This window comes from Erpetoichthys calabaricus, chromosome 2 (assembly GCF_900747795.2).
Source record: "Erpetoichthys calabaricus chromosome 2, fErpCal1.3, whole genome shotgun sequence".
NCBI lineage: Eukaryota > Metazoa > Chordata > Cladistia > Polypteriformes > Polypteridae > Erpetoichthys > Erpetoichthys calabaricus.
The window spans coordinates 153,035,940-153,061,710 of NC_041395.2; the positions used below are offsets into that span (position 1 = coordinate 153,035,940).

Genomic DNA, 25,771 nt, shown 5'->3' on the forward strand with positions numbered 1-25,771 from the left:
TTCAACACAAAGTCAAACCAACGGTATCCAAGGATTTTCCGGAGAGACACAGTACCAAAGGAGTCCAGTCTTCGTCTCAGGTCACTGGTTAGTGTCCATGTCTCGCAACCATATAGCAAGACAGGAAGCATCAGGACTCTAAAGACTTGGACCTTCATCCTTTTGTATAGATATCGGAAGCGCCACACACCCCTTTCCAGCGACCTCATGACCCCCCATGCTCTCTCAATCCATCTACTGACTTCATAGAATGAGTCAACAAATACATGAATGTCACTGCCAAGGTAAGTAAACCTCTCGACAAGGTCAACACTCTCTCCGCAAACAGACACACTGCTGATGGCTATGCCCAAGAGGTCATTAAAGGCCTGGATCTTGGTTTTTATCCAGGACACTTGCAAGCCCAGACACTCAAGACTCCTCGCTTTGTCGAGCGCCCTGATCAGAGCCTCCATTGACTCCGCAAAGATCACAGCAAAGTCAAGATCTGTGAACCTTTATTCACCAACAGATGTCCCACAGCCGCTGGACCCCACGACCTTGCCCAACACCCAGTCCATACAAGCACTGAACAGAGTAGGAGCAAGAACACGCCCCTGACGAACCCCAGAATCAAATGGGAAAAATGCAGAGAAATTAGTGAAGGCAGTGAAAGACCTGGCAGTTATTAAACTGCTTCGTATTTTAATTATTAATATAACTGTATAATGTACTAAAACATGCATAGCATACAAATTGGACATCTCGTGCTTTAATATAACTGTGGTGAAAGACAGTGATTCACAGCTGTTTCATCCATCGAAACAGACTAAAGCCCTGCTCCATAGAGCTGCCCTGATCAGTTGGTCCAGTACTTATCTCCAATTTCAATTTATCAGAATTGGCTAATTCTGACACTGATTTGTTTCATTTACAAATTGACCAAGAGTTAAAGTTCTATTAAAAACATTCACATAAACACAGTCATATGAAAAAGTTTGGGAACCCCTCTCAGCCTGCATAATATAATTTACTTTCAACAAAAAAGATAACAATGGTATGCCTTTCATTTCCTAGGAACATCTGAGTACTGGGGTGTTTTCTGAACAAAGATTTTTAGTGAAGCAGTATTTAGTTGTATTAAATTAAATCAAATGTGAAAAAACTGTGGGTGCCCTTGTAATTTTGCTGATTTGAATACATGTCACTGCTCAATACTGATTACTTGCAACACCAAATTGGTTGGATTAGCTTGTTAAGCCTTGAACTTCATAGACAGGTGTGTCCAATCATGAGAAAAGGTATTTAAGGTGGTCAATTGCAAGTTGTGCTTCCCTTTGACTCCCCTGAAGAGAGACAGCATGGGATCCTCAAGGCAAACTCTTAAAAGATCTGAAAACAAAGATTGTTGAGTATCATGGTTTAGAGGAAGGCTACAAAAAGCTATCTCAGAGGTTTAAACTGTCAGTTTCAACTGTAAGGAATGTAATCAGGAAATGGAAGGCCATAGGCACAGTTGCCGTTAAACCCAGGTCTGGCAGGCCAAGAAAAATACAGGAACGGCATATGCACAGGATTGTGAGAATGGTTACAGACAACCCACAGATCACCTCCAAAGACCCGCAAGAACATCTTGCTGCAGATGGTGTGTCTGTACATCGTTCTACAATTCAGCGCAATTTGCACAAAGAACATCTGTATGGCAGGGTGATGAGAAAGAAGCCCTTTCTGCACTCACGCCACAAACAGAGTCGCTTGTTGTATGCAAATGCTCATTTAGACAAGCCCAATTCATTCTGGAACAAAGTGCTTTGGACTGATGAGACAAAAATTGAGTTGTTTGGTCATAACAAAAAGCGCTTTGCATGGTGGAAGAACACCACCACATTCCAGGAAAAACATCAGCTACCTACTGTCAAATTTGGTGGAGGTTCCATCATGCTGTGGGGCTGTGTGGCTATTTCAGGGACTGGGGCCCTTGTTAAAGTCAAGGGTCAGATGAATTCAACCCAATATCAACAAATTCCTCAGGGTAATAAGCATCAGTCACAAAGTTGAAGTTACAAAGGGGTTGGACATTCCAACAAGACAATGACTCAAAACACAGTTTGAAATCTACAAAGGCATTCATGCAGAGAGAGAAGTACAATGTTCTGGAATGGCTGTCACAGTCCCCTGACTTGAATATCATCGAAAATCTATGGGATGAATTGAAGCAGGCTGTCCATGCTCAGCAGCCATCAAATTGAACTGGAGAGATTTTGTATGGAAGAATGGTCAAAAATACCTCCTTCCAGAATCCAGACACTCAAAGGCTACAGGAGGCGTCTAGATGCTGTTATATTTGCAAAAGGAGGCTCAACTAAGTATTGATGTAATATCTCTGTTGGGGTGCCCAAATTTCTGCACCCGTCTAATTTTATGATGCATATTGCACATTTTCTGTTAATCCAATAAACTTAATGTCACTGCTGAAATACTACTGTTTCTATAAGGCATGTCACATATTAAAAGGAAGTGCTACTTTGAAAGCTCAGCCAATGATAAACAAAAATCCAAAGAATTAAGAGGGGTTCCCAAACTTTTTCATATGGCTGTACATTGGAACACTGATCTGACTGGACAAGATGGTCTACATTTCAAATAACATTACATCAAGGTTTGAAAATCTAGTGCTCAACTGCAGGTATTCCACACAAATATAGCAATTCCTGCAAATTTGATTTTTAGTATCAATTTCACAAAATTACCATTTTATAATTGTACATTATTTGTTACTTAGGATTTACTTTGTTTCATTAAGCTTGCATACACAGGGTGTCGTGACGTGTTACAAGTGCTTCTGATTTCAGTATGGACCTACAGAGTTTATCAATCAACTGTTCTGTGGAAAAAATGATCTTTTGAAGGAATTTCAAAAAGTGTGACTCAGCTGTATTTAAAAAAAAAAAGGGGACTAAAAGCAGTGGTTCCGAGTGGCACTTGGGCAACAGTATAGACGCATCTTGCATAAGACCTGAAGTTTACTCGGGATGTAAAAGTGCCAAAAGAATTAGTGTGGAGCATTACTCAGACCAGCCTTTCCCAAACTTTAAGTATTTGCGACCCGAGTTTTCGTAACAGTTTTAATCGCACCCCCCTAACATTTTTTTGAAACTCTTAATAAAATTTATTCCTATATTTTTTGTTGCCGATACACCGCCAAGTTTAAAATTTTCCTATGAATAGCAAAATTATGCCTCATATGGCAACATTCGTGCCCCCTTTTTTGTTACTTTGCGCCCCCACCCCCCAGTTTAAGAACCACTGACTGAGACAGTGGTACAGCAGTGTTTTGCATAAGCGTCAGGCCCAACCATTACCTGGCCAACCGTATAGACACATTTTCTCCAAGCATCATAAGGGCGTCTCGTAAGAAATGCTTATGATGAGGTGAATCTGTCTCAGGCAGTGAAACTGTAATGGTGAAGGAAACCAAAGGTGATACTTGCATCACTCACACATGTGCAGTGTGCTGTTCAGATTATTAATCACTCTTATTATTTGACTTAATACTTAATATTTTTCACATTTTACAGTAGAAAGATGAGATTTAATAAAAATGTAATTTTTCAAGCCAAAAAACGCTTTTTAGATGTTTGAGAAAAAATGTAACACTAATGAGGTTAAAGTGAAGGCTAAAAACAGGCTGAAGTATATTGTGGTAAAATCAACGCAAACGTTCAAAAAAAATATACTATTTTGCTCCTTTCTATTTGACAAACTGACATCTTCCAATTCGTGGCTGCATTGTGACTAACTTTAAAAACACTCATAACAATCACTTCTTTAAAATGTGGTGGGACTGACTGCTTCAAAACTGAAACGAAAAAGAAATTCAGTGACACTTGAACAATGCTCAAGGACACCTTCAAAAAATCAGTTGTAGCATCAGCTGACACCTTTTTAACTTTAAAAAGAAGGATAATCCATCACAAAGACTTTGTAGGACACCTTTCCCTGGGATACCACAATTCACCTTTACATTCTGTGATGTTTTAGAAAAATGTCACTTGGCTTTGGCCTCAGTTCATGCTAATCTCAAAGCAAATATTTTTACTAACAAACTAATAAAGTCAATAGATATTTACCAACCCATTTACTCCAATTCAAAGGAGCTGGAAACAAGAGCCGGGCCTATCCTAACAGTACTGGGCACAATGCAGGGAAAGGGCCTGGACGGGTGACTAGTCTGTTAGATGGTACAGTTATGCATAACCCCTCACTGGGACTATTTAACTGAACCCTACAAGACATGGAGAATGTAGAAGGAAAACTGGAGAATCTAGAAAAAAGTAACCCTCTCCCAATTAAAAAAGGACACAAGGAGAACATCCAACTCCACACAGATAATTTGTGAGAACACTGGATCTTTAAAGGTGAAGTGCTAATCAGTCTGCACGAATGTGCAACCTAAGCTAAGGGTATATTAATTATATTTTAACTAATTACATCACATTTCTTAACACTTTTAGGGCTAATTTTTTTTTTTTTTTTTTTCTCTCTCTCCCAGGGCTGAATATTTTTCCAAAAACTAACTTTTAAAAAAAAAAAGAACACAAAGCAATTGAAATCAACAAAAAATATTTACTTTTGACAAATGTTGCTGTCTTGCATGTTGTATGAGCCTGCATACTCTATGATTTCACATACATATCACATACATTTTACACAGCAAAGTCCTACAAAGCCTGATCTCGCTCAAAGCAGCCAATTTCAGTCATTGCCACATTGTATGACTTACAATATGTGTTGCTTTGGTGCCTACTTTTCAATTGTCTGTTGCTGCACTTTCTCACATGTCTCTCTACAGTACACACTAATGATATAAGTCACCCATTTCATCACGTACCTATCATCACGCTGCATAACCTGTCCAAAGCCACCAGGGGACAAAGCACGTTTGGACCAATGCTCCCTGAAGTTATATCACCAGTTATGTCCCATCTCTATTTGTAATGCCACAGCGCGCTTCATCTCGTCTTTTGTTGTGGGTTTCCACTTTGAAAAACGAGAATGCGATGCAAGCACAGCCCGCGATTCAAAAAATTTCTCTGCCTACCTGTTTGTCTCATCTGACAGTATCTGAAAAGCAGCATCAGGAGAGAGCAGCCTGAAGTAGTTCAGCAGCTGGTGATTTGTCGTGTCCAACAGCAAGCCATGCTGTCTTGTGAAGTCCGGTAGCCCACGGATCAATGTCTTTGTATTCCTCCCACGCGAACCTTGCCGTAGATGCATCGGCTGCGCGAATGCGTTCAGCTGGCAGCTGATGCCGGCTTCTCACTCTCTTGTTCGATCTCCTGATCACTGTCAATAATATCCGATTCTGAAAAATCAGAGTCCAACTCCGCGATAATGCGCAAAACATTGTCTGCCGAGTGTTTTCTTTTCTGCACTCGCTTCGCTCCCTTGTGACATGTCGATGCCATCTTGCCATTGTTTACATTTCGCAACTCACGCACACGCAAGGATTAGTTGCCGAGTCAATGAGTCTAGCATTCCTCCAAGCACAGAGGGAATGGCTGCGACGTGACAGTGAGTTTTGTCGCCATTAACAGCTGATTGTCGCCCTCTATCCCTGGATGTTGACTTTTGTCGACATTCGCCCTCAACCCCTCCTGTCGACAAAAGTCGACATCCGCCCTAAAAGAGTTAAATTAACGGCTTTCATGCTTACAGCCTTATATTGACTGCAGCCTTATGTTAAAGCTGCAGAAAATTATACAGAGACGAAAAACAGTACAGAATGGAAGGAAACATAAAATGCTAATTTTCCTAAACACATTTTATTTTTTTGCAAGGGAGGCTTTTTGGCTAAATATCAGTGGAAATACCCACATGCAAAATTAAAACAATTTGAAGTTCACAGAAAAACAATTTGAAATAATTTATACACTTCACTTATTATTTCTGATATTTGCAGGTGACATTATGAAAAGCCTTAAATATTACTAATATCAGAATGCCTTTTAAAATGTGGGTGTCTGAACACCCTAAGCACAATTTCATTCCCCCCCCACCGAGTCAAAATTCACAACCGTGTTTTAAACTAAAAAAAGAGACCCCACCCCTATTACAAATATTAATTTCAAGCCCTGTACATAGAATATTAGCTGTTTATAGCCACATTTATAGTTTGGTTGAAACTTCTGCGTGATTGTTTGTCATGTGCAAGATACTCTTCTTTCGACTAAAAACTAAAAAAACAACAAAACATCTAAGAAATGAAAGCGTAAAGGGTCTCTGCGTGAAATGGGCTTTTGGATAGACAATTGCATTGAAATGACCCTATGACAGAACACCACCAAAGAAATCAAACGCATCATGCCAAGTTTAAATACATAAGTGTAATTAGTATCCACACAGAGAATCAAATGCAAATTTTGCTCAGATTACAACTCTCATATATTTAAGCTATCTTGGTCCACTGATGTGTATTGGAAGGGCTATGCATCAGAGTTAGCTCACCTTGCCAAGGATGTCAGGAAACCTGCATTGATTCCAGCAACCAGTGTACCATTAGAGAGACTTCACTGCCAGTGGGTACACTCTCTCCCCTAACATGTCACAGATTAAAGAAGCAAATAGGACGACATTTTAACTTTCAAATTACAATAGTGGAAATTGAATACAATAAGGACATTAGGTCAGAAGCAATTTATTTCTTTATGAAGAGATTTAAATAATTTAGGTCCATTTTGATTTATATCCGTGATATTTTAGTATTACAGCTACATACATGAGTGGTTTATGCAGGTGTTTTGATATTATTAAAATGTCAAGTGTGTACTTGTGGTTACTAGAAACTGGACATATATGTTGCTCATGTAAGTTGTGGTTTATTTACACCTAAGTAAATAATAAATTGTTATAGCATCTTGCATTAAAACAACTTGTTTAAAATATCCAAGACAGTGGGTTTTTGTTTTTTAAAAAGTTTGTTCCCTTTCAATACAACATACTGTATAGTGAAATGATTTTAATGTGTACTAGTGTTTTTATTTTTAATTACCACATTTTAATACCAAGACAATACCAAAAACCCTGAACATTTCTGTTACTATAATTGTGAGGCGAGATATTGATATTTCTCATCCCTTTATTCAAAAGACAAACATGCATTGATGTTCCTGGATTATTTGATAAAAGACATGCAATTATAACATGGGACACAGCTTTTCCATTTAACGTCACCATCTACTGGGGTGCGTTTGAGTGATAAATGTTGATACAACTTTAAAATCCATCCAAAACTTTCTTGTGCAGGTATTCTGATATGAAATCAAAAGACTGCTGGCTGGCAACGGCATAATGCAGGTAATGCACAAGGAGGGAAAATAAAAAACAGCTTCTCTGCACTCAAGAAAGTGCTTATGGTTTTTAAAATTAAGCAAGGAAACAACTGACTCAAACAGTGTCAACTAGAGACCCAAACATCAAATATTTGATTAGATGGTTGATTGTTTTTTCTTAATTGGAAGTTTTAATCAAACAACATTTATACAAAGCATTTACCACACAGAATACTAATTTCTTAAACACGGTTTTTCTTCATAGCAAAGGTACAATTATTCTCCAAAATGACCTAAAATGGACTATAACATCATTTCATTCTGCACTGTCTGAAAAGGATCTTGTTACACTAGATCAACCTATAGGAAAGTGACATTAAGAGTGCTGCTGGATTATGCCCAAATATGAGTGAGAGAGAGAGAGAGAGATCACCATTACTCCACTAGGTTTTCTTTTCAGGTGATCCTACACTAAGTAAGCTCATTTTTACACATCTTGCAAAAGGTGAATCACTTACCAGATGCAAAGTTGAAACAAATCCATACTTTTCAGTTCTTTAACCCTTCCACTACATTTATATTGACTGTCATATCTGAAAATGTGGCACTTGTTACTCTTGGTCAATGAGTACATGGCAAGACAACAAACCGATAAAAAAAATTAGCAGCTATTCTGTCCATTAATTTTTATTGATGACATCATTAATCCTTACAGCCCTAGTGTAAATACAGTATAAAATGAGTGATTTTCAATTTGCACAAGAAAATAATTTTTAATTATGCATTGTTGATGATAGAAGATAATGAGCTTGAAATGACTACATTATTTGTTCTTAAACAATGCAGGTGTGACATTTTCTTTATGTGTAGCTTTTGTTGTTTATTTTCTAGGGTATCATCATATAGTCTCTAAATACAAAGAGAATGATTCCAAATATATTGTACTCATTGTTGTATTTTTTAGCTTTATAAAAAGGTCATACTCTTGATTTTTAAAGTCCATAAAGTGTACAGTTATATTTGATATACACTTCATTGATATAATATTTCTTCACTGATATATAGAATTCTTTAAGATCCACAAGATGACATGTAAAGAGTCAAGTTCATGGCCTTGGTATAAATATCTGGCAAAGGGTGAATATGCAACTCTGCTCAAAACAAAGACAGCAAGAGGGTTTAATAGACTGTCTCTTTAGTTAGTCTATGGATTGAAACATTTTACTTTGGTGCACTCAAGAATGATAAAGTTACAAACTGGCAAGTGTATTTAGCAGATTAACAGACTGCATTTACCTAAGTTGTATTATAATGCTGTTGTGTTACACCATTCGTGTTTTATTGTGAACAATCATTTTGTAATTTTTCTGATAAAATATTACCATACAGAGAAGTATTTTGAACGCTACTTGGAGGGACACTAGTCTGTAGAACATGGTGCAGCTGCTGCCATGATTACCTTCCTCAAAAACTTTACAAAGCATTGTAGCATGCCTGGTGCACAACTGTTACAGGATTAGTCAATTAAAATTTTTTTTTTTTTTTTTTTCCAATGATTAGTTGATTATACTGAATAATCATGGCAGCCCTAAATGAATCTGTTCAAATCTACACTTATGAGTCCTCAGTGGTATGATGAGTATTTATTTCTGCCTGCCACAAGGCAGATTTACTATGTTCTAAAATCAGATGACTGCATGCTCCTGAAAAACCCCTGTAAAATAATTAACCTGAAATACTGGCATCTCGTTTAATGAAATGACCTTTGGCCAGCATCACAAAATTAGTTTTTAAACAATATTGCTAATATTATCAATATGATCCATAACAAGTAGTGTCATATTGCAATATTGATAAAAGCCTACTTCTTGTGTCAGTGAACTGAATTTACTTCCACCAATAAAAACACCTTAGTGAAATGGTTCCACATGAAAGCTTCTATGTACTAACACTTAAGGAGCTGTGAACCGGAGTTTGCAAGGTAACATTTAAAAGAAACCAGACTTAACAGTCAGCTAGACAGCAATGTCCTAATTTCAGAATTGATCAAATTTCAAAACATTCTTCAAACACAAACTTGCCAACAACATTTTGCATGTCAAAAAAACTATCAAAATAGCTAAATGCTAATATGCATCACAACTCAAGTGTCTTGTGATTGATCTGAACCACTGACAGCATGCAGACAATAATGATGTTGTGAAACTCTACAATGATGACATGTAATGCTACTGTTTTATTCAAACATAAGTAATGGGCAGAGATTGCATAAGATAAATAGTAAAGATAACAGATCTTAAGCTGAAACATTGCTGGGATAAATGGAGATAAAGATCACTTTCATTCACAACATTCTTGATTTGGCAATTTACATGTAAATCCCTGATATCACAAAGGAGCTAATATGAACTGAGGTGGTGAAGCTGGCTTTATATGCTGGCACCTTCATGTTAACCAAGCAGCTTCCATAAAAGTGTACTGAAAAAAAGTGTGACTGATATTAGAAATTGAACATAGGTAAAGTCAGTTACAGTGATCCCTCGCTATATCACGCTTCGACTTTCGCGGCTTCACTCTTTCGCGATTTTTTCTCATACACGCTTACGTCACTACGCATGCGCTTTCTGAAAACTTTTATCTAAGCCCCACAATGGCTCCTAAACATGCTGCTTTTTCTAAGCCTTCCGACAATGAAACTAAGCACCGGAGGAAGAAGCTTACCATCCAGGAGAAGGTGAAACTCTTGGATATGATCAAAGATGGCAATACCCTACAAAAGCCTCCTCACGCATATGAAAAGACAGCGCCAGCAACTACCTACCAAGATGTTCTTCAGCCGCGCACCCAGACACCCACTGCATACTCCTAGTACTCCTTCAGCGGAAGAAGACAACAACGCACCTGCTGAAGATACTGCACTACCTTGTCACGCTTGGGTCACAGATTTGCACAGAGACACAGGAGGTTGTAGAAAAAAAAAAAACTTTATTCAAAGCACTGCAAACAAACATTTGTCTCTTTTCAAAAGTTTAAACATGCTCCATGACAAGTCAGAGATGACAGTTCCGCCAGGAGCAGAGAATGTCTGAGAGAGAGAAACAAAACAACCAATTCCAAAGCTGAGAGGCGCTGCACAATACTTTTAAGTAAGCGGAGTACCGCGTGAGAGGTTTATTGCACGTTATAGCGCAAGTAAGAAGGGTAAGGAGCAATGTGAAGATAGACTGTCCAGCTGTTTCAGGGGTTTTCCCAGGGGCGTTTGTGTCCTTTGAGGGTGCGATCAGCGCTCCAGCTTACAACCTGAAGACTCTCTTACTGAGCTTGTGCCTTCATAGGTTAGTGGTTGTGTGTAAGAACTGTGTGTATGTGTGTGATTAAATGTACAGTACAATAATAATATGATATTTGTAATGTCTAATGTCTTATTTTGTCTAATATATTGGGTAATACGAGTGTAATGGTGACTAAAGGGTGTTATTTCATGTCTAGAGGGCTCTAATAATGTTAAAAAAATGTATTTAGAAGGTCGTAAACAGGTTTTTTATACTCTAACTGCGAAAATATTCAATTTATAAATAAAGAATCCTACTTCGCGAAAATTCATTTATCGCGGTAGAGTCTGGAACGGATTAACCGTGATAAACGAGGGTTTACTGTATAATTAAATATTTCTAGTACAGAGACATTAAGATAAGACATAATGAAAACTAATAAAAAAAAAAAAAAGAAAAAATGTGACTGAAATCAATAAAAAATAAAAACTCAGATTCAAAAGGTAAACACAAAGCTGAAGAAAGTTTAAGGCATGGCTTAAAAAGAACAATCGATATTTAAACTTCCTAGTTCAAACACAAGAATATACAGATTTAATGCAATTTTCAGATTCCTACTGAATCTTCATGTAAATTCCATGAGTTCATGTTACCATTTAGCATAAAGAATTGAAACTCGGTGATTCATCTAACCATTTTTTAAATATAAAACCAATATGAGGCCAGTTCAGTTAGAGTATCTGTGGATAGTAATGACTGAATTACAAAAAAAAAAAAAAATCTACATTTCACAATGATAGCTGTGCAATGTTACAGTTTAATGAACATTAATTTAAAAAAAAGTTATATAAAAACAATACACCATAATGGATTGTTGTACATTTCATTCATATCATGTCTAATCACTGTGATTCTACTAGAACAAATCAAACTGAAAGGCATAATCTAACGTACTATTATAGAAGGGTTCAATTACATGACACCACATTAATAATAATTCTTTGCATTTAATGGCTTCAGAGGCAGTTGAGTCAGCAAAAATATTTATCAAAATAAACATTTTTGGCCATTCATTTTAGCCCAGACATTCTCCAGGGGAAACCTGTACCTAAAGTTGTGGAGTCAGAAGCCTAGGAGAAATGAGCTTGAATGTAGTGTATATATGGAGTACTTGCTCAAACCAGGATAATTTAGCAATTTCTATTAACTAAATGTTATCTGTACAGACTAAGAAGAAGAAAATGACAAAGAAAAATTAATGACAAAAATGTAATACTGACAATAAAGACAAATTATTCTAATCCGAGGGGGAAAAAATATATCCATTGCTACCCACCAGAAGGAAACATTTGCTATATAAATGTGAAGCCAAAAACAAACATTAACTTTCTAATATTCAACCTATACACACATATAAAATGGCCATCGTGATAAAAACTACCCAAGAACCACACAAATAGTTTCTATGTTACACATTAGTCTTGCAGCACATCAACATTGATGCGGTTACAGAAAACATTTTTTAGTGTGCTCCAACTCCAAGATATGCCACTTTCACACATTTACTACAACCAAGATAGTAAAGCATCCTTTTTTACAGTTGTACTTAATGAAACCAAACTCCAAGTCAACTAGTATTCACAGGAGAGCTCATGTGAACACTGTGGTACACAGACAGCCATAGCATCAAATGTAGCAAAAGGCAGCACATCCAATATATAGCACATCAAATTCAGAGATCTCCACACTAAAACTGTCCAAGATGCATAGCTCTAGAAAAATGGAAAATAAAGAAATATATTCTCATATATCAGGAGAAAGACTTGGATGTACCATCTCACTTGGTGTTCACCAATTACAAATAACAAAGATGAATTACTCCTACAGGAAGATTGCAAAATCCCAACATATCTCACATTGTGCACAGAACCCCAGCACAGTCATATGTGTGCTTCCCTGCCATCTTCTCAAGTATGATTTTACTGTATTTGTATAGAGTTAAGTATGAAAGTGCCCATCAGGCATAAATAAGGGTAAACAAATTTGCTTTTACACTTACTTTTGTATACAAAATAAGCCAGTTAAGTGAGGTGAATAGTAGTGGATGACTAATTTAAGCCCGAGTAGCACAAACGTCTAACCTTCATATAGATGTCAAAGTTTGATTACAGTCACTCTTATTTACAAGGAATCAAAAAATAACTCCAAATCAAAAAGGGTAAAGTCTTATCATACTATTTAAAAAAAATGAAACATCTTTAGAAGCCAGTACAGGTCCTTTTTCACTGAAATTCAACCTGCTTTCATAAAAGCAGTGTGAAACAAATAATTCACACCGCTTGGAATCTAAACTTAAAAACATGAGCATCAAAGTAAACAGATTTTCATCTTGATAGGATTTTTCTAATTAATTTTTCTTTTACACAACAAGCTTTTATATTTCCACTCTGCTAAGGGACTACAGAGTGTAAAGGTATGGGTTCAAACCATGGACTAGTGCTGGAAGTTAAATGTGAACTACACTGTGGATGTAGTTCAGTCCATTTATAGTGCTGTAATACAAGTGGGTATCATTTGGACAGCATCTTAAAACAGTCATGCTACAATAATCATCCAAGACCACAACTTTCTTCTTCTCTTCCCCTTGACACTTATAGTTTCAAAGGTTTGGAACTATGTCTCTGTGCCTTAGTTAACAACCTGCAAGTAAATCAATAGGGTAATCTTCATTGAAATAAACGTATGATGATGATGCCGTTTCTGGATTTAACAACATACTCCGCCAACATTACAACCCCAACAAGGTGTGCCTGCATTTCCTGCACTTGAATGAACACACCATTTACTATTAGTGCTGCTAATAAAATGAAGTACATGCTCCAGACTTGGGGCTAAAATCTGGTGAAGCTGGACTACCTTAAACTGGAATAATGAACACCATGAACGATACTAAATAATACAGCTTTTATTATTCCTTGTTGGAATGTTGTCAAGTATTCAAGATAACATACTTTTAATACCAGAAAGTCAAAATGAAAGCCCATACTTTAATTTTTCATACAATATAAACTATTATTTTTCCCCCAACTAAAAAAAGTGCACAATGACTATAAAAAACATTCTCCTGCCAATAAAGTTTGACATTGAATTGTACAGAGTATTTCATTTTCTGCATTTTACAACAGAGACCTTCAACACACAGGCCTCGCCATATTTATCACTTCTAATGTAATGTAATAAAAAGCATAAACCTCCTAAACGCAGCATAATACCACGGTGGCCGGGGGGGACATGTACATCTCGGCAGCACTGGGTGTAAGGAAGGACGGTGCCAGCTCTGAATACTCACGCACACAACTCTCCCCTAAACCTGCTCTTTGGGGATGGAAGGAAGTTAACGAAGGCACACGGAGGACACATCCACTCAAGCAAGGGGAGACCCTGCAAAACTTACACCGGGCACTAGAAACGTCAAGCACCAGCGTTAAATGTATTATCACAAAAGTATAAAAGCAGTTAAGCGGTCAAATGAATACAACATTTACCATTCAGTATTCTGTTGTAATGCTGCAGTCATTTCCGATACAGAACATCAAAACATTTACTTTTTAAATGGAAAAAAAAAATCACATCGCTGCCTTAAAAAGTTATTTACTTATGAAGGTGTATGACTAGGACTAACGCAAATGTAAATATTAATAAAGAAAAATAATAATGCCGACGGGTGGAGAGAAAAAGCACCCTTTCAAATTATTCTATTTTAATTTCCTAACTCAAATGTGTAAAATACACGGCATAATTGAGGCCTTTTCTTCTAGGCCTCTTCTACTCTCCCCCTTTGTTTATTTTATCACGACTACATCCCTGTCGAAACGCAAACTTTACAGGGGCCCATTAATTGTCCGTTTTCGAGCGTTTCACTTACAAGTAATTCTGAAAAATCATCCGACTCATCTTTACACAACTACAGTTTAAAACACACGCGCACACATGTTTTTATCCACCAATGCGTAGAAAGAAAATACAGGCCTGGCTGCTAGCGAGCAATCCCCGAAATAAATTGATCGGCTATAGCCATGAAAACAAGAGCCTAATCCGGACCCTTTCGCTCAGACACCCGAGAGATGAGCAATATTAATAATTTACTTTCATTTTAATTTGCAACAAATAATTCAGAGAAATTAGTTCTCTAAGGTGTCATTCAGAGTTCAAATTTCTACCTTAAAGCTGGGGCCGAAATACACAAGAAAAGAGAATTCCAGTTAAGATTAAGAACAGGTAGCCAGTTAACCGTAATGGCTTCTCCCCGCTGTCTACGTTGTAAGGCTACGATGTATTTCACAGCACAGAATAGAACCGTGATATTCAATTAAATTCCGAGAACCGATGCATGCGGGAGTCACAGTTCCAAAATACCTCTGTCACATGCTCCACTTCAGACATGTATTACTTTTAGATGAGCTTTGTCGATCACTTCATTTCTTAACACTTTTATTAATTGGGAGGGGGGGGGGGGGGTCGTGTTCATAACTGATTAATGCTACAGTTGTCGTTTTAAAAAGTTCAACTGTAATAGCGATTGTTCAGTGACTCCGTTGACAACATTTTTTGAAATCCCACAAAACAAGACAAGACAAAAGGCAACTGATTAGATCTGTCAGTACCAACATAACATATTTCAGAACTCGAATCCTGCCACCTAACATCTATGAACAAATCTACCAAGCAGACTGGCTTACTTATCCCGTATCCGTACAAACACAAATCGTCTACTTCCCCCTTACACAAAATGTTATGTCCTCTGAACCGTCTGCTCATTGCTTGCATCATAAAAACAGGAAGGCTGTAACAGATTTCATGAGATGACAATTGGAATCCATATTTTTCGCGAAACTGTAAACCGACCCCCTCCCCGCCGACCGCAAACAGGAACATTTATTTACACAACTGTATACAATGACAGTGAAGGTACAACAGTTTTTTTATTCTTTTTCTCAGTTATTTTATTACCTATTTGTTCCAGTGTTGTAGTTGTTCTAACAGACTGTTCAGCAGCTTCACTCTCCCTCTCAGCTCTTACCTTCAATGATCAGCTGAGCGACCTCGGACTTCAGTATACCTCCGCTGGAAAGACTGCGCTCCCCCCTCCGAGGACTACTTTTCTTTAAAATGAGATAGTGAAATTATGTATAACATTAAACACATTATTCTTACAATTAAACACATTCTTTACGTCGACACACTACTTCATATTGTATGTGTTGTGCTTGTAGTGTTGTGTCTGATTGTATTAGCCAAAGATTTGATTTCTGCAGTAAATCGCTCCGCGATGTCATGACCTTTTAATCTTAACAACTGTTTCCTATGTCATTTATTTTTTTGGCGTGTGTGGCGGTTTGTGTTTTATTGAAAACATAATAATGAGAGTCTTCGTATTCAAGCTTATCTAAAAGATAAAAAATATAATTTTTAAGCATAACGAATAAGTCCCTTCTTCGGTCGGTTGCCGTGGTAACAGTACAGCGTCAAAAATGGCGTCCTTGCTGAGCGAAACGTTGTTTGATGTGAGTGCTCAAGCACCATCACCAAGCAAAGATTTTTACCAGTTAATCGTTACCAAAACTGATGTAAGTAATTAGATTAATTATCTCAGTTATTTATTTTTAAATTCAAATAAAATATCTAAAAGCGACATGAGTTTGTTTTTTTTAGTTTTTAGTTCTGCATGTGTAGAACTGTTGAACGAACGATTATATTACCAGTTAATCGTTACCAAAACTGATGTAACTAGATTAATTATCTCAGTTATTTATTTTTAAATTCAAATGAAATATCTAAAAGTGACATTAGTTTGTTTTTTTTTTAGTTTTTAGTTCTGCATGTGTAGAACTGTTGAACGAACGATTATATTAACATTCTAATTAAGCAAGATAGATCAATAGTCGTGCTGTTGCATGCCAATATATATTGGGTCGATTTATTCAGTATCAAGGTATATAATTACATGGATTCATGCAAAATAATTATATGTCAGTTTACTAAGTTGAGAAAAATGGCTGACAAGAAATGACTCTGTAGTTTCGTTATCCAGTGAATGGTTAGATTAGATTTGTTAGATTTGTACTTTTAGTCTTTGACTGGAACACGCTGACCCGTTTTAATTTGCATATCATGCTGAATTTTAATTGCACATTAACTAAACAAAGTGTCTTTAGTTAAGATGTCTTATTCCTAAAGTAATTCTCTGTTACATGATGTGGCTATGGTTGGCCTTTGGCCCCTTCAAGCATACACCGGAAGAAAGAAGTAATGAAAATGGATGATTGGTGGACAAATATAAAATGCATGTGTTAATTTACCTCACCAATATGCACAGAAGTTTTCAATTTTTTGAATATTAGTGTCCTATTTTTGTATTGCATAGATCATCTGGAGGTGGTGGAAAATCTCCCTTAGAAGTGAACATCGAGATGGGAAGCCAGGGGAACTTATTGAATCTCATCAAGACTTTTTGGATGATGATACTGTGCTGTGTATGTGTTTTTATTTTTATTATTTCTTCCTTTTGGTCTGGCACTTTTTTATTCATACTTTTTCATACATTTTGTCATATATACCCTTAATTCGGCTGTGTATTCAGGTACTTTGATTCAGAAGCACACAATATACATCCTAAGCCTGTTCAATAATGTATTTTGCTGACAGCTGTACTATCTAGAAATTGTTATTAATCCTATTAATTACTATATAACACTTTCATTTTAGTAATGCATGCATAGTTATTTTTATGTCATCAGGGATGTTACATTACACTATCTAAACTGGTCATCTTATATCAGAGATCAGAAGTGTCCATTTTATATCAACTAAGAAACTGCTACAACCTTGTTTAATTTTCTTAAAAATATCCATTTGTCTTTTGTACTCTGTAAAGATCTGATTATCCAAACAAATGGAACAATCCCTGGCTTTGGTTTCCATACATCCAGTGTAGACAGAGTGATGAAGTGTTAGCTAGAGTTTGCTGGCATGGCTAGTGTGATTTGCAGAGTTATTGTTTAGGAAGATATTAGCATCCCAAAGTTTTAATTCATAGGGAACTACAATCTCAGAAAGATGAAAACGGCAGTCTGTGTATTGATTTTGTACACTCACTTCTGAAAATACACATGTTCTTCATAATTATATAAGAATTGGCTAGAGATCTTTCAAAAAGGATTGTATTTATTGAGAACCATGTGGTGGAGCTTGCTGTTTAAATGTGACACATTATATCTGAACTATTTACTTACTTTAGTAACCATCACAGCACATTATTCACATATGGTGTGCCTGATACCTCCACATATGTGTGTGGTGATTTTCCTTCTGTGTTTTCTAGTTTTCCTCCACATCATAAAGACATGTTAGGTTAATTGTCATTTCTAAACTGACCTGGCATGGTATGTGTGTGTGAGCATGACTATTGATAGACTGGCATACCATTAAGAGTCATTTCCTACTTGGTGCCCAGTGCTGCCATACTGGCACCCCATGATGCTGTATTGGATAAGTTACAAAATGGATGTGTGGATAACTGAGCCACGGTTATTTCTTATCTAAACATTACCCTTCTTTACTGCTGTCTTAAAAAGTAAATTGTTGCATTAAATACATATTAGTGTGTATGCAAAATCACCATTTATACTATAGGATGTTGCAGATCAGATTATATTTTAAAAACAACTTTTTTTTTTAACTTATTAGCTTTTAATTATGTTTATAAGGGCATCATTGTCACATGTAGAGAATGAAGTGAAATTCTTACATAGAGTACATGTACAAATGAACATGCACATTGCCAATCTCTGGCATCATGATCAAGTATCAACTACCTTACTTCTCTCCTCCTTACCTCAATATTTCTGTCTTCTTTTCCTCATTTTAGCATTTAATCCTGGTCTATGAAGCATAAATATGTCTGCTCAGTTTCTGAATAGTTACTCCTTCATCCATTAGTCTTGGTGCTTTTAATGCCTCACCCATGCCACACACAGGGTGTGCACATTTTTCCTGCAGACTGAGGTACCAAAAATGAAGTAATACACCAAATGAAAATAAATCATTGGCATGCATTTTTGATGGAGCTATCAGTAATGTAATGTCTGTAAGCAGGCATGTAATTGACAGAAGAAAACCTCGGAAAAGTCATCCTTCATAATTCAGTGGTAAACGAGTGGATGTTAAAAGAATGCTGGCAAAGAGGGCTGCTTGAATTGTCACAACAATTACTGGGCTGCTCTCTTTCCTGAAATAATCTCCCTTATACAAGATTGTTAGCCATTTTCTTAGTACTACTATGTAATATTTAAGTGCATCTCTTTTTTCTCTGCTGCAGTGCAGATTGTGTATGTGACCACTCTATACAAACACTTTTCCTTCAACATACATATTCTATTGCCTGTTATTGAGGATGTCACACTATATGAACCGTGCCAGCAGTTTGTCATGCTTCATTTTCCAACTAAGATAATAACTGGAACAAATTTAATTGTCAGACTTTAGAAAATTTTCATATATATTCAGTTGTTGAACTCTTATTCGTGCTTTAGTCATTTATGAAGACTACAGCTGAAGAATTCTTACAATAAGATCAACATAACATCCCTTTGATGAAAGCTGGTATTACAGTTCTTTTTTAGAATAGTAACCTTGAGTTGAAAGCTGGCGTAGATTCCACAAAGTCAGTCACTACTGTGTTATGCTTATTAGCCTTGACTCAAACATTTCAGATATTACTACTAAAAGGATATGCTGAATGTTCAAAGTCACTGAATCCAAAATATATTAATATAGAATGATTGTTTTGTAAAATGTATAGTTCTGTGTAATATTAAAACTGATTGGTTATATAGTTGCACTGTAGTATTGTTAATCCCTTTACTTGGAGTCAAAGAAGTCTCTGAAGTTTATAATTCACTGCCAGATAAATTCAAGATGGTTGATTTCATAGCCAGCAATGCTTTGTTGCAGAATTGTATAGATGTATTCTTTCTATATTTTAAAAGCTTTAATATCCATTATACTGCAACAGAAAAAAACAACAGCCATGTATTATTACAGAATTTGTCTGGTATGTTTGGCTTGAAATAATTTTTTAACATAATACATTGACAGACTGGAATGTTATTTAGCATATTAAGAATTGAAAAATATATGGTAACTGCTGCCTTTTGGAGCAGTATTTTGTCACAGATTTCCTTAAGCCAATCTCCTAACACTTTACCATGAAATACATTATTTAACATATCCACCTTAAATTTATCACCAGAAGCCGAGCACTGAAACAATGTCTTATTGAATTACACAAATACTTAGTTATATAATTATTTGCGTATCATTATAATGAAAAAAACAAAAAGGGTATCTCATCAAACTTTAGCTTTAGTGGGTGCTTAATCAGTACCCTGTCTGCTGCACATTACAGTAAATGATATGTAAGGTTTAGATCTTTTGTCCACCCTTAAATTGATTTGGATGGACAAACTTAGGAAGATATATTAAAAATATTGAAATAAATTATGACTAAGATTGTAGTTTTTTTTGTTTGTTCGTAGCTACTATAGAGGCAGAAAGTATATATCAAACTGTCAGAAACTTTACTTACCACTTACATGATTGTGGTCAATGCAGTGTTAATGCACGAATGACTTTGGGAAATGTATTGTTGTTTATAAATTTATTTGGAGGTGCTGATGGATTATTTGAACTGTCAATCTCTGATGTCTGTTTCAGTCCAGGTAAACCTAGTGTTTGGAAAAAATATTGTCGAATATGTGCGCAACCTCTGCCAAGGAAACTTTGACTACCTAGAGCGTCTACCAGATCCCTTGTTGCTCCACATCATTTCGTTCTTAGACTTGGAAGATCTGTCTCGACTGTCTCAGACCTCACATAAATTTGAAAAGGTAAGTTATTATTTGTGGGAAGAAAGGATTATGGTGTAGTAGTGAATAGACCCTGGCTTGATTTCCAACTGGAAAGAGTTTATTTAAACTCTCCAAGAAATTTTATAAGCAGCAATGTTTCTGCATCAAGGGTAGGTGGGTGGGACGCTGTCACCCAATTTCCCCCATCCACCCAGCATTTGGCAATGTAATGCAAAAATTAAATTATTGCTAACATTAATAAGTTATTCAGCTGTTAAAATGTTTATAGCAAATTCAACTTGGTTATCATAATCTAATTTTTCCCATTTTTCATTATATTTTCAATGCAATTTCTTATCTAGAAAAATATTTATTTCTGGAGTATGTTAAATTTTCTTAATGCCTGGCTCCACTAACCTGTTCCTGCTGTGTTCTTGGCATACTTTTGTTCACATGTGCAAACGTGCAGTCTGGACTTTTCTGTTCCACCTTAGGGCTTGAAGACTTAAGCTCTTTTAAGCAGCCCAATGATTGACTTTCTTCTGAAATAATTAAGTAGAACTTGTGAACTTGCACATCTTGCTTTTTTATTGTGGACGTCATCCTTATCATGGATTACGTCGATTATTTATCTACATTACAATTTGTGACTAGGTCTGACTTTGTCTTTGACGTGTACCCTCCAGAAGTTTTTTTTCTCCAGGGATGCTGCTGTCTGGAGTATTTGTTTTCCTTGCCTCTGTTGTCAACTGGCCAGAGTTCAACAATTAATTAATGGGTAGATACTGATGGGCTCCATTTATCTTAATCAGGTTCATGCTACTTTGTTTTACTATCTGTTTAAATAAATGTGTATCTTGATGTGTACTCATTATATAATTAGTCAGTCAGTCAGTCAGTCAGTCATTTTCCAACCCACTATATCCTAACACAGGGTCACAGGGATTAGTAATTGATAAAGTTTGCATTTGCATTTAATTAAGAGCCTGTAATACCACTCTGTGCCTGCACTCTGTGATGAGCAGTACACAAAAAATAAACTGAATTTATTACTTTGTACATTGAAGAAAAATTGAAAGTTTATGAGTATTCATTTGCATTTCTGTTTTCAGTGTGGAGTATTTGCCAACTATTTTATAGTAATGCTGCTGCTCCTCAAATCTTCCACAGATCCTTCCATATAGCTCCAAAGACCTTTACTTACCTGCGTTCACTGCCTGCATATTCACACCACTGTCTCCACTTCACACTGTTGTGGTCAGAGGCAACACCTTCATCACTGACTCTCCCCCACTCTAAAAAACAATCCAAACCAGGACCCCTGCTGAAACTCGCTGTGGCCACATATCCAAGCCAATGGGTTTAAACAGAGAAGCAAGACACTTGAGCATTGAAAGAACAGGACCTAATTGCTCATTGCTGCAATAATTGAGCGAGACTTCTTTCAAACTTGACCACTAGTCTGTGGTCTTAGAAAATGAATTTAAATGTTTACCCTTCAGAAAATGAGGGCAGTGTAAGTGCAGATTTTAGTGCTATAATGTTTTTTTGTGAACACACAAAGAAACAATGTCTTTGCAATTGAAAGACACTAGTTTCTAAGTGAAACATCATCATCAGTAAAAAAAACCTTTAGCTGTTGTGCTTTGGTAGAGACGTGTTTTAAATATGTACAGCTCCATAAGAAATTAAACAGTAGATTCATGATTGTTGTTGTTGTATGTATGTTTCTGCTGTACAGTATGTAGTTCAGATCTGAGGCATAAATTAGAATTTTATACTGAATTCCTGTGCTCTCAGACAGATGGTAAACCTGAGATTCCGAGTCAGAAATTCTACGTGAGCACTCTACCAACTCGGACAGAGTTGACCAAATTGTCCAAGTAGTGACATGACATTAGCCATTCACCTCAGTCAGCTGTTTAAAATAAAACATATAACCAGACTGAAATTTCATGTTGCTGTCAAATTGCATTTAGAGAGAAGTGATACATATTTAATACAGAAAGTTTGCTCATTTTAAAAAAAAAAATGCTATTTATCTTTAAATGCTTTTTTTGGTAGACCAGGTAACAACTCAACAGTGAACTCTCATTTCTCTGAATAGTCTGAAAGGTGACCCACATGACCACTTTGAAGTGGTAGAGTGTTGTACCGTGTTAGTCATAGATTGATACAGGAGAAAGTTGGGTGAAATGACACCTTTTATTGGCTAACTAAATAGATTACAAATGCAAGTTTTCAAGGCAGCTAAGGCCCCTTCGTGCCTGATGAAGGGGCCTTAGCTGCCTCGAAAGCTTGCATTTGTAATCTATTTAGTTAGCCACTAAAAGGTGTCATTTCACCCCACTTTGAAGTGGGTAAGTGAAACGTTACAACTCGAAGCTCCAAATATTCCAAGAGCATGCGAATGCTGTATTAGACCAACATAGAATATGGCAACTTAATTTTGGTGTATGTTATGTTTCAGTACTGGACAAAATTAAAGTAAATCAAGTCTTTCCAAAAACTTACTAATATGACATTTCAAACTTTAATCTTCTCTTCAGTTCAGGAGCCCAGAAATACCGGGCACAAGTTAGGAACCAACCCAGTCCATTACAGGTAAAATTTGCTATTTGGTTGCAAATCTATTGCAAGCAGTAACTGTATAGAGGGTTTTGACCTTTAGACTTCATCAACCTTTTAATTTATTACATGTTACCATGTGTCAATTGCAAACAATGGGCATACAAACCTTGAGCAATGCAGGAAGATATAGGGTCCGGTGAGCAGATGCAGGCCTTAAGTTTTGTCATAGTTCACAGATTGGGCGAAATGTTCCAAATTTGTACTCCGACCTGACTCCTCCTCATCTCATATATAATGAATGTATGGTTATGGTGTTGGATGGACCAAGTTTTTAATGAATAGACTGAATGTTTTTGAAAATGCTTGTTTGTACATACATGAAACCATAATACAGTGGAACCTCGGTTCACAAACGTCTCGGTACACATACAAATCGGTTTATGACCAAAAAGTTTGCCAAACTTTTGCCTCAGTCCACGACCACACACTCGGTATACGAACAAGCCAGTTTCTCTTTCGGTTTGTACATGTTCAGTCTCTCCCTGTGCATTTCCTGTGCAGCGAGGAAGAGAGAGAGAGCACGCCACACACACACAGGCAGCGCGAGAGAGAGCCGCGCACACACACAGGCAGCGCGAGAGAGTCGCACGCACACACACAGGCAGCGCGAGAGAGTCGCACGCACGCACACACACAGGCAGTGCGAGAGAGAGTCGCGCGCACACACACACAGGCAGTGCGAGAGAGAGAGCTGGACGCACGCATAAGGTAGGAAGGCAGTTAAAGAATGCACTGAGCTTGATTTTGTTTTCACTTCTGTTTGCAGCAATCGGTTCGTAGCCTGCATTGTTGCAATGTTACTTTTCTTGGTGGTTAATTAAATTACGGATTTTTTTCAAATGTTCATTTTTTTCCCTGTGCTTAAAACTCATTAAAAAAAAAAAGTGTTTTTAGCCAACGGTTGGTAGCGCTATAGCGCAAACTATTGCAGTGTTAGTTTTCTCTGTTGTTCAAGGTTTTCTCAGTGTTACTCAATGTTTTTACATTTAGTTTACTATTACGCTGTGCATTCTATGGTTTAATTAACTATATTTGTGCTTAAAAACTTTTAAAAAATATATATTTACATATAGTTCGTATGGTCTGGAACGGATTAATTGTATTTACATACAATCCTATGGGGGAAATTGCTTCGGTTCACGAACAAATCGGTTTACGACCAGAGTTTTGGAACAAATTATGGTCGTGAACCGAGGTTCCACTGTATCTGAACCTGTTAAATTTAAAAAGTGAGATAACAACAACAACAACAACATTTTTATTTATATAGCACATTTTCTTACAAAAAATAGCTCAAAGTGCTTTACATAATGAAGAAAAATAAAAGACACAATAAGAAATTAAAATACGACAACATTAGTTAACATAGTTAACATAGATATCAGTTGATCAAATCAAGTTAATGTGTCCTTTTTGTGAATGTGAAAATTAACATCCTGAAATAAATAAAGCAATCCCGTAAATGCAAAATATGGGAACCTAGTTTGTTTTTTGTGGTTTTAACATGAATACTGAATTTGCCCAATACAAGCAGAGCAGGACATAACAAACATGCAGACAAAGGCAGCTGAGAAAATGTATAAAGAAAGACAATAGAAAAGTATAATTAACATAGGCTGGCAGCCCAGAAATCTTAAAAGCTAAGATACTGGCTGCTTCTATCAAAATTCCATCATCTTTCTCACTTGCCCACCAAATGTTACATTTCTATCCCAACCACATTCCCGCTTTGCCCTTTATAAGACATTTGAATTGGGCACATACCCTAAGTAGATTTTTAAAATAGCAGAAGCTATGATGGAAAAAATATTCATACACAGGTAAATTTGTTTATGACTTGTAAAACAGGAGACATAAGCAAGAAAAAGATTTGGGGTACCTTGAAGGCAAATCCCGTGTAAGTGGTGAAAAAAGGGCAAAATAAATAAGTACAAAAACAAGATCTAATGCATATAGTAGTCAAATTACAACTGACTAAGAGATGCTAGTGGCATCCTTTTATGAAGAGGATGATGGTAATAATAATAATAATAATAATAAAAATAATCAGAAGAAAAAGATGGTTGAACAGAAGGGGTGGAGGAGGTGGAGCCAAGGGACCATGATCTGAAAGTGACGTCATTTGGATTGACAGTCATCTGACCTGCAGAAGAGAGAGGAGCAGAAGCATTAGGCAACAGCACCATCCCACTGAGCATGTGTGTGACCGACTGCTTTTTTTTTGTTTTTCACAATGTAATCAGAATTCCTTTTCAAAAAGTAATAAACAGATGAATAGGTAAAGGGGGACAAGATGCACTCTTTTTCAGACCTAAAACAGCAGCCTGGGTGGTGTTAAAAAATCCTTAAAATTGTTCATGATTTTACCTTTCTCATTACTTAGACCGTGTGAACAGACAACATACCTACATATTTTTTTGGATCCATATACGACTAGTATACAGTGGTGTGAAAAACTATTTGCCCCCTTCCTGATTTCTTATTCTTTTGCATGTTTGTCACACAAAATGTTTCTGATCATCAAACACATTTAACCATTAGTCAAATATAACACAAGTAAACACAAAATGCAGTTTGTAAATGGTGGTTTTTATTATTTAGGGAGAAAAAAAAAAATCCAAACCTACATGGCCATGTGTGAAAAAGTAAT

General features: G+C 36.5%; 2 protein-coding genes across 15 annotated transcripts in view; one reads left to right on the top strand and one right to left on the bottom strand.

The window, feature by feature from the left end:
• trip12 (thyroid hormone receptor interactor 12) overlaps positions 1-15,712 on the bottom strand; it is a 328,355-nt gene extending 312,643 nt beyond the window's left edge. For 8 of the 14 annotated variants that reach the window (XM_028794657.2, XM_028794656.2, XM_028794655.2 and 5 more), the window contains exon 1: positions 15,593-15,711. The gene's annotated coding sequence lies outside the window, so the exon portion shown is untranslated. Of the gene's footprint in view, positions 1-15,592 lie in introns of all 14 variants that reach the window. The other 6 variants (XM_051923009.1, XM_028794650.2, XM_028794649.2 and 3 more) reach the window with 2 other exon arrangements.
• Positions 15,713-16,083: 371 nt separating this feature from the next.
• Positions 16,084-25,771, top strand: part of fbxo36a (F-box protein 36a) — a 48,697-nt gene continuing 39,009 nt past the window's right edge. Inside the window, exons 1-3 of the mRNA XM_028792188.2 lie at positions 16,084-16,209; positions 17,007-17,115; positions 20,357-20,529. Of these exons, the coding sequence (XP_028648021.1) occupies positions 16,114-16,209; positions 17,007-17,115; positions 20,357-20,529 (378 nt within the window). The 5' untranslated portion in view covers positions 16,084-16,113. The remainder of the gene's footprint in view (positions 16,210-17,006; positions 17,116-20,356; positions 20,530-25,771) is intronic.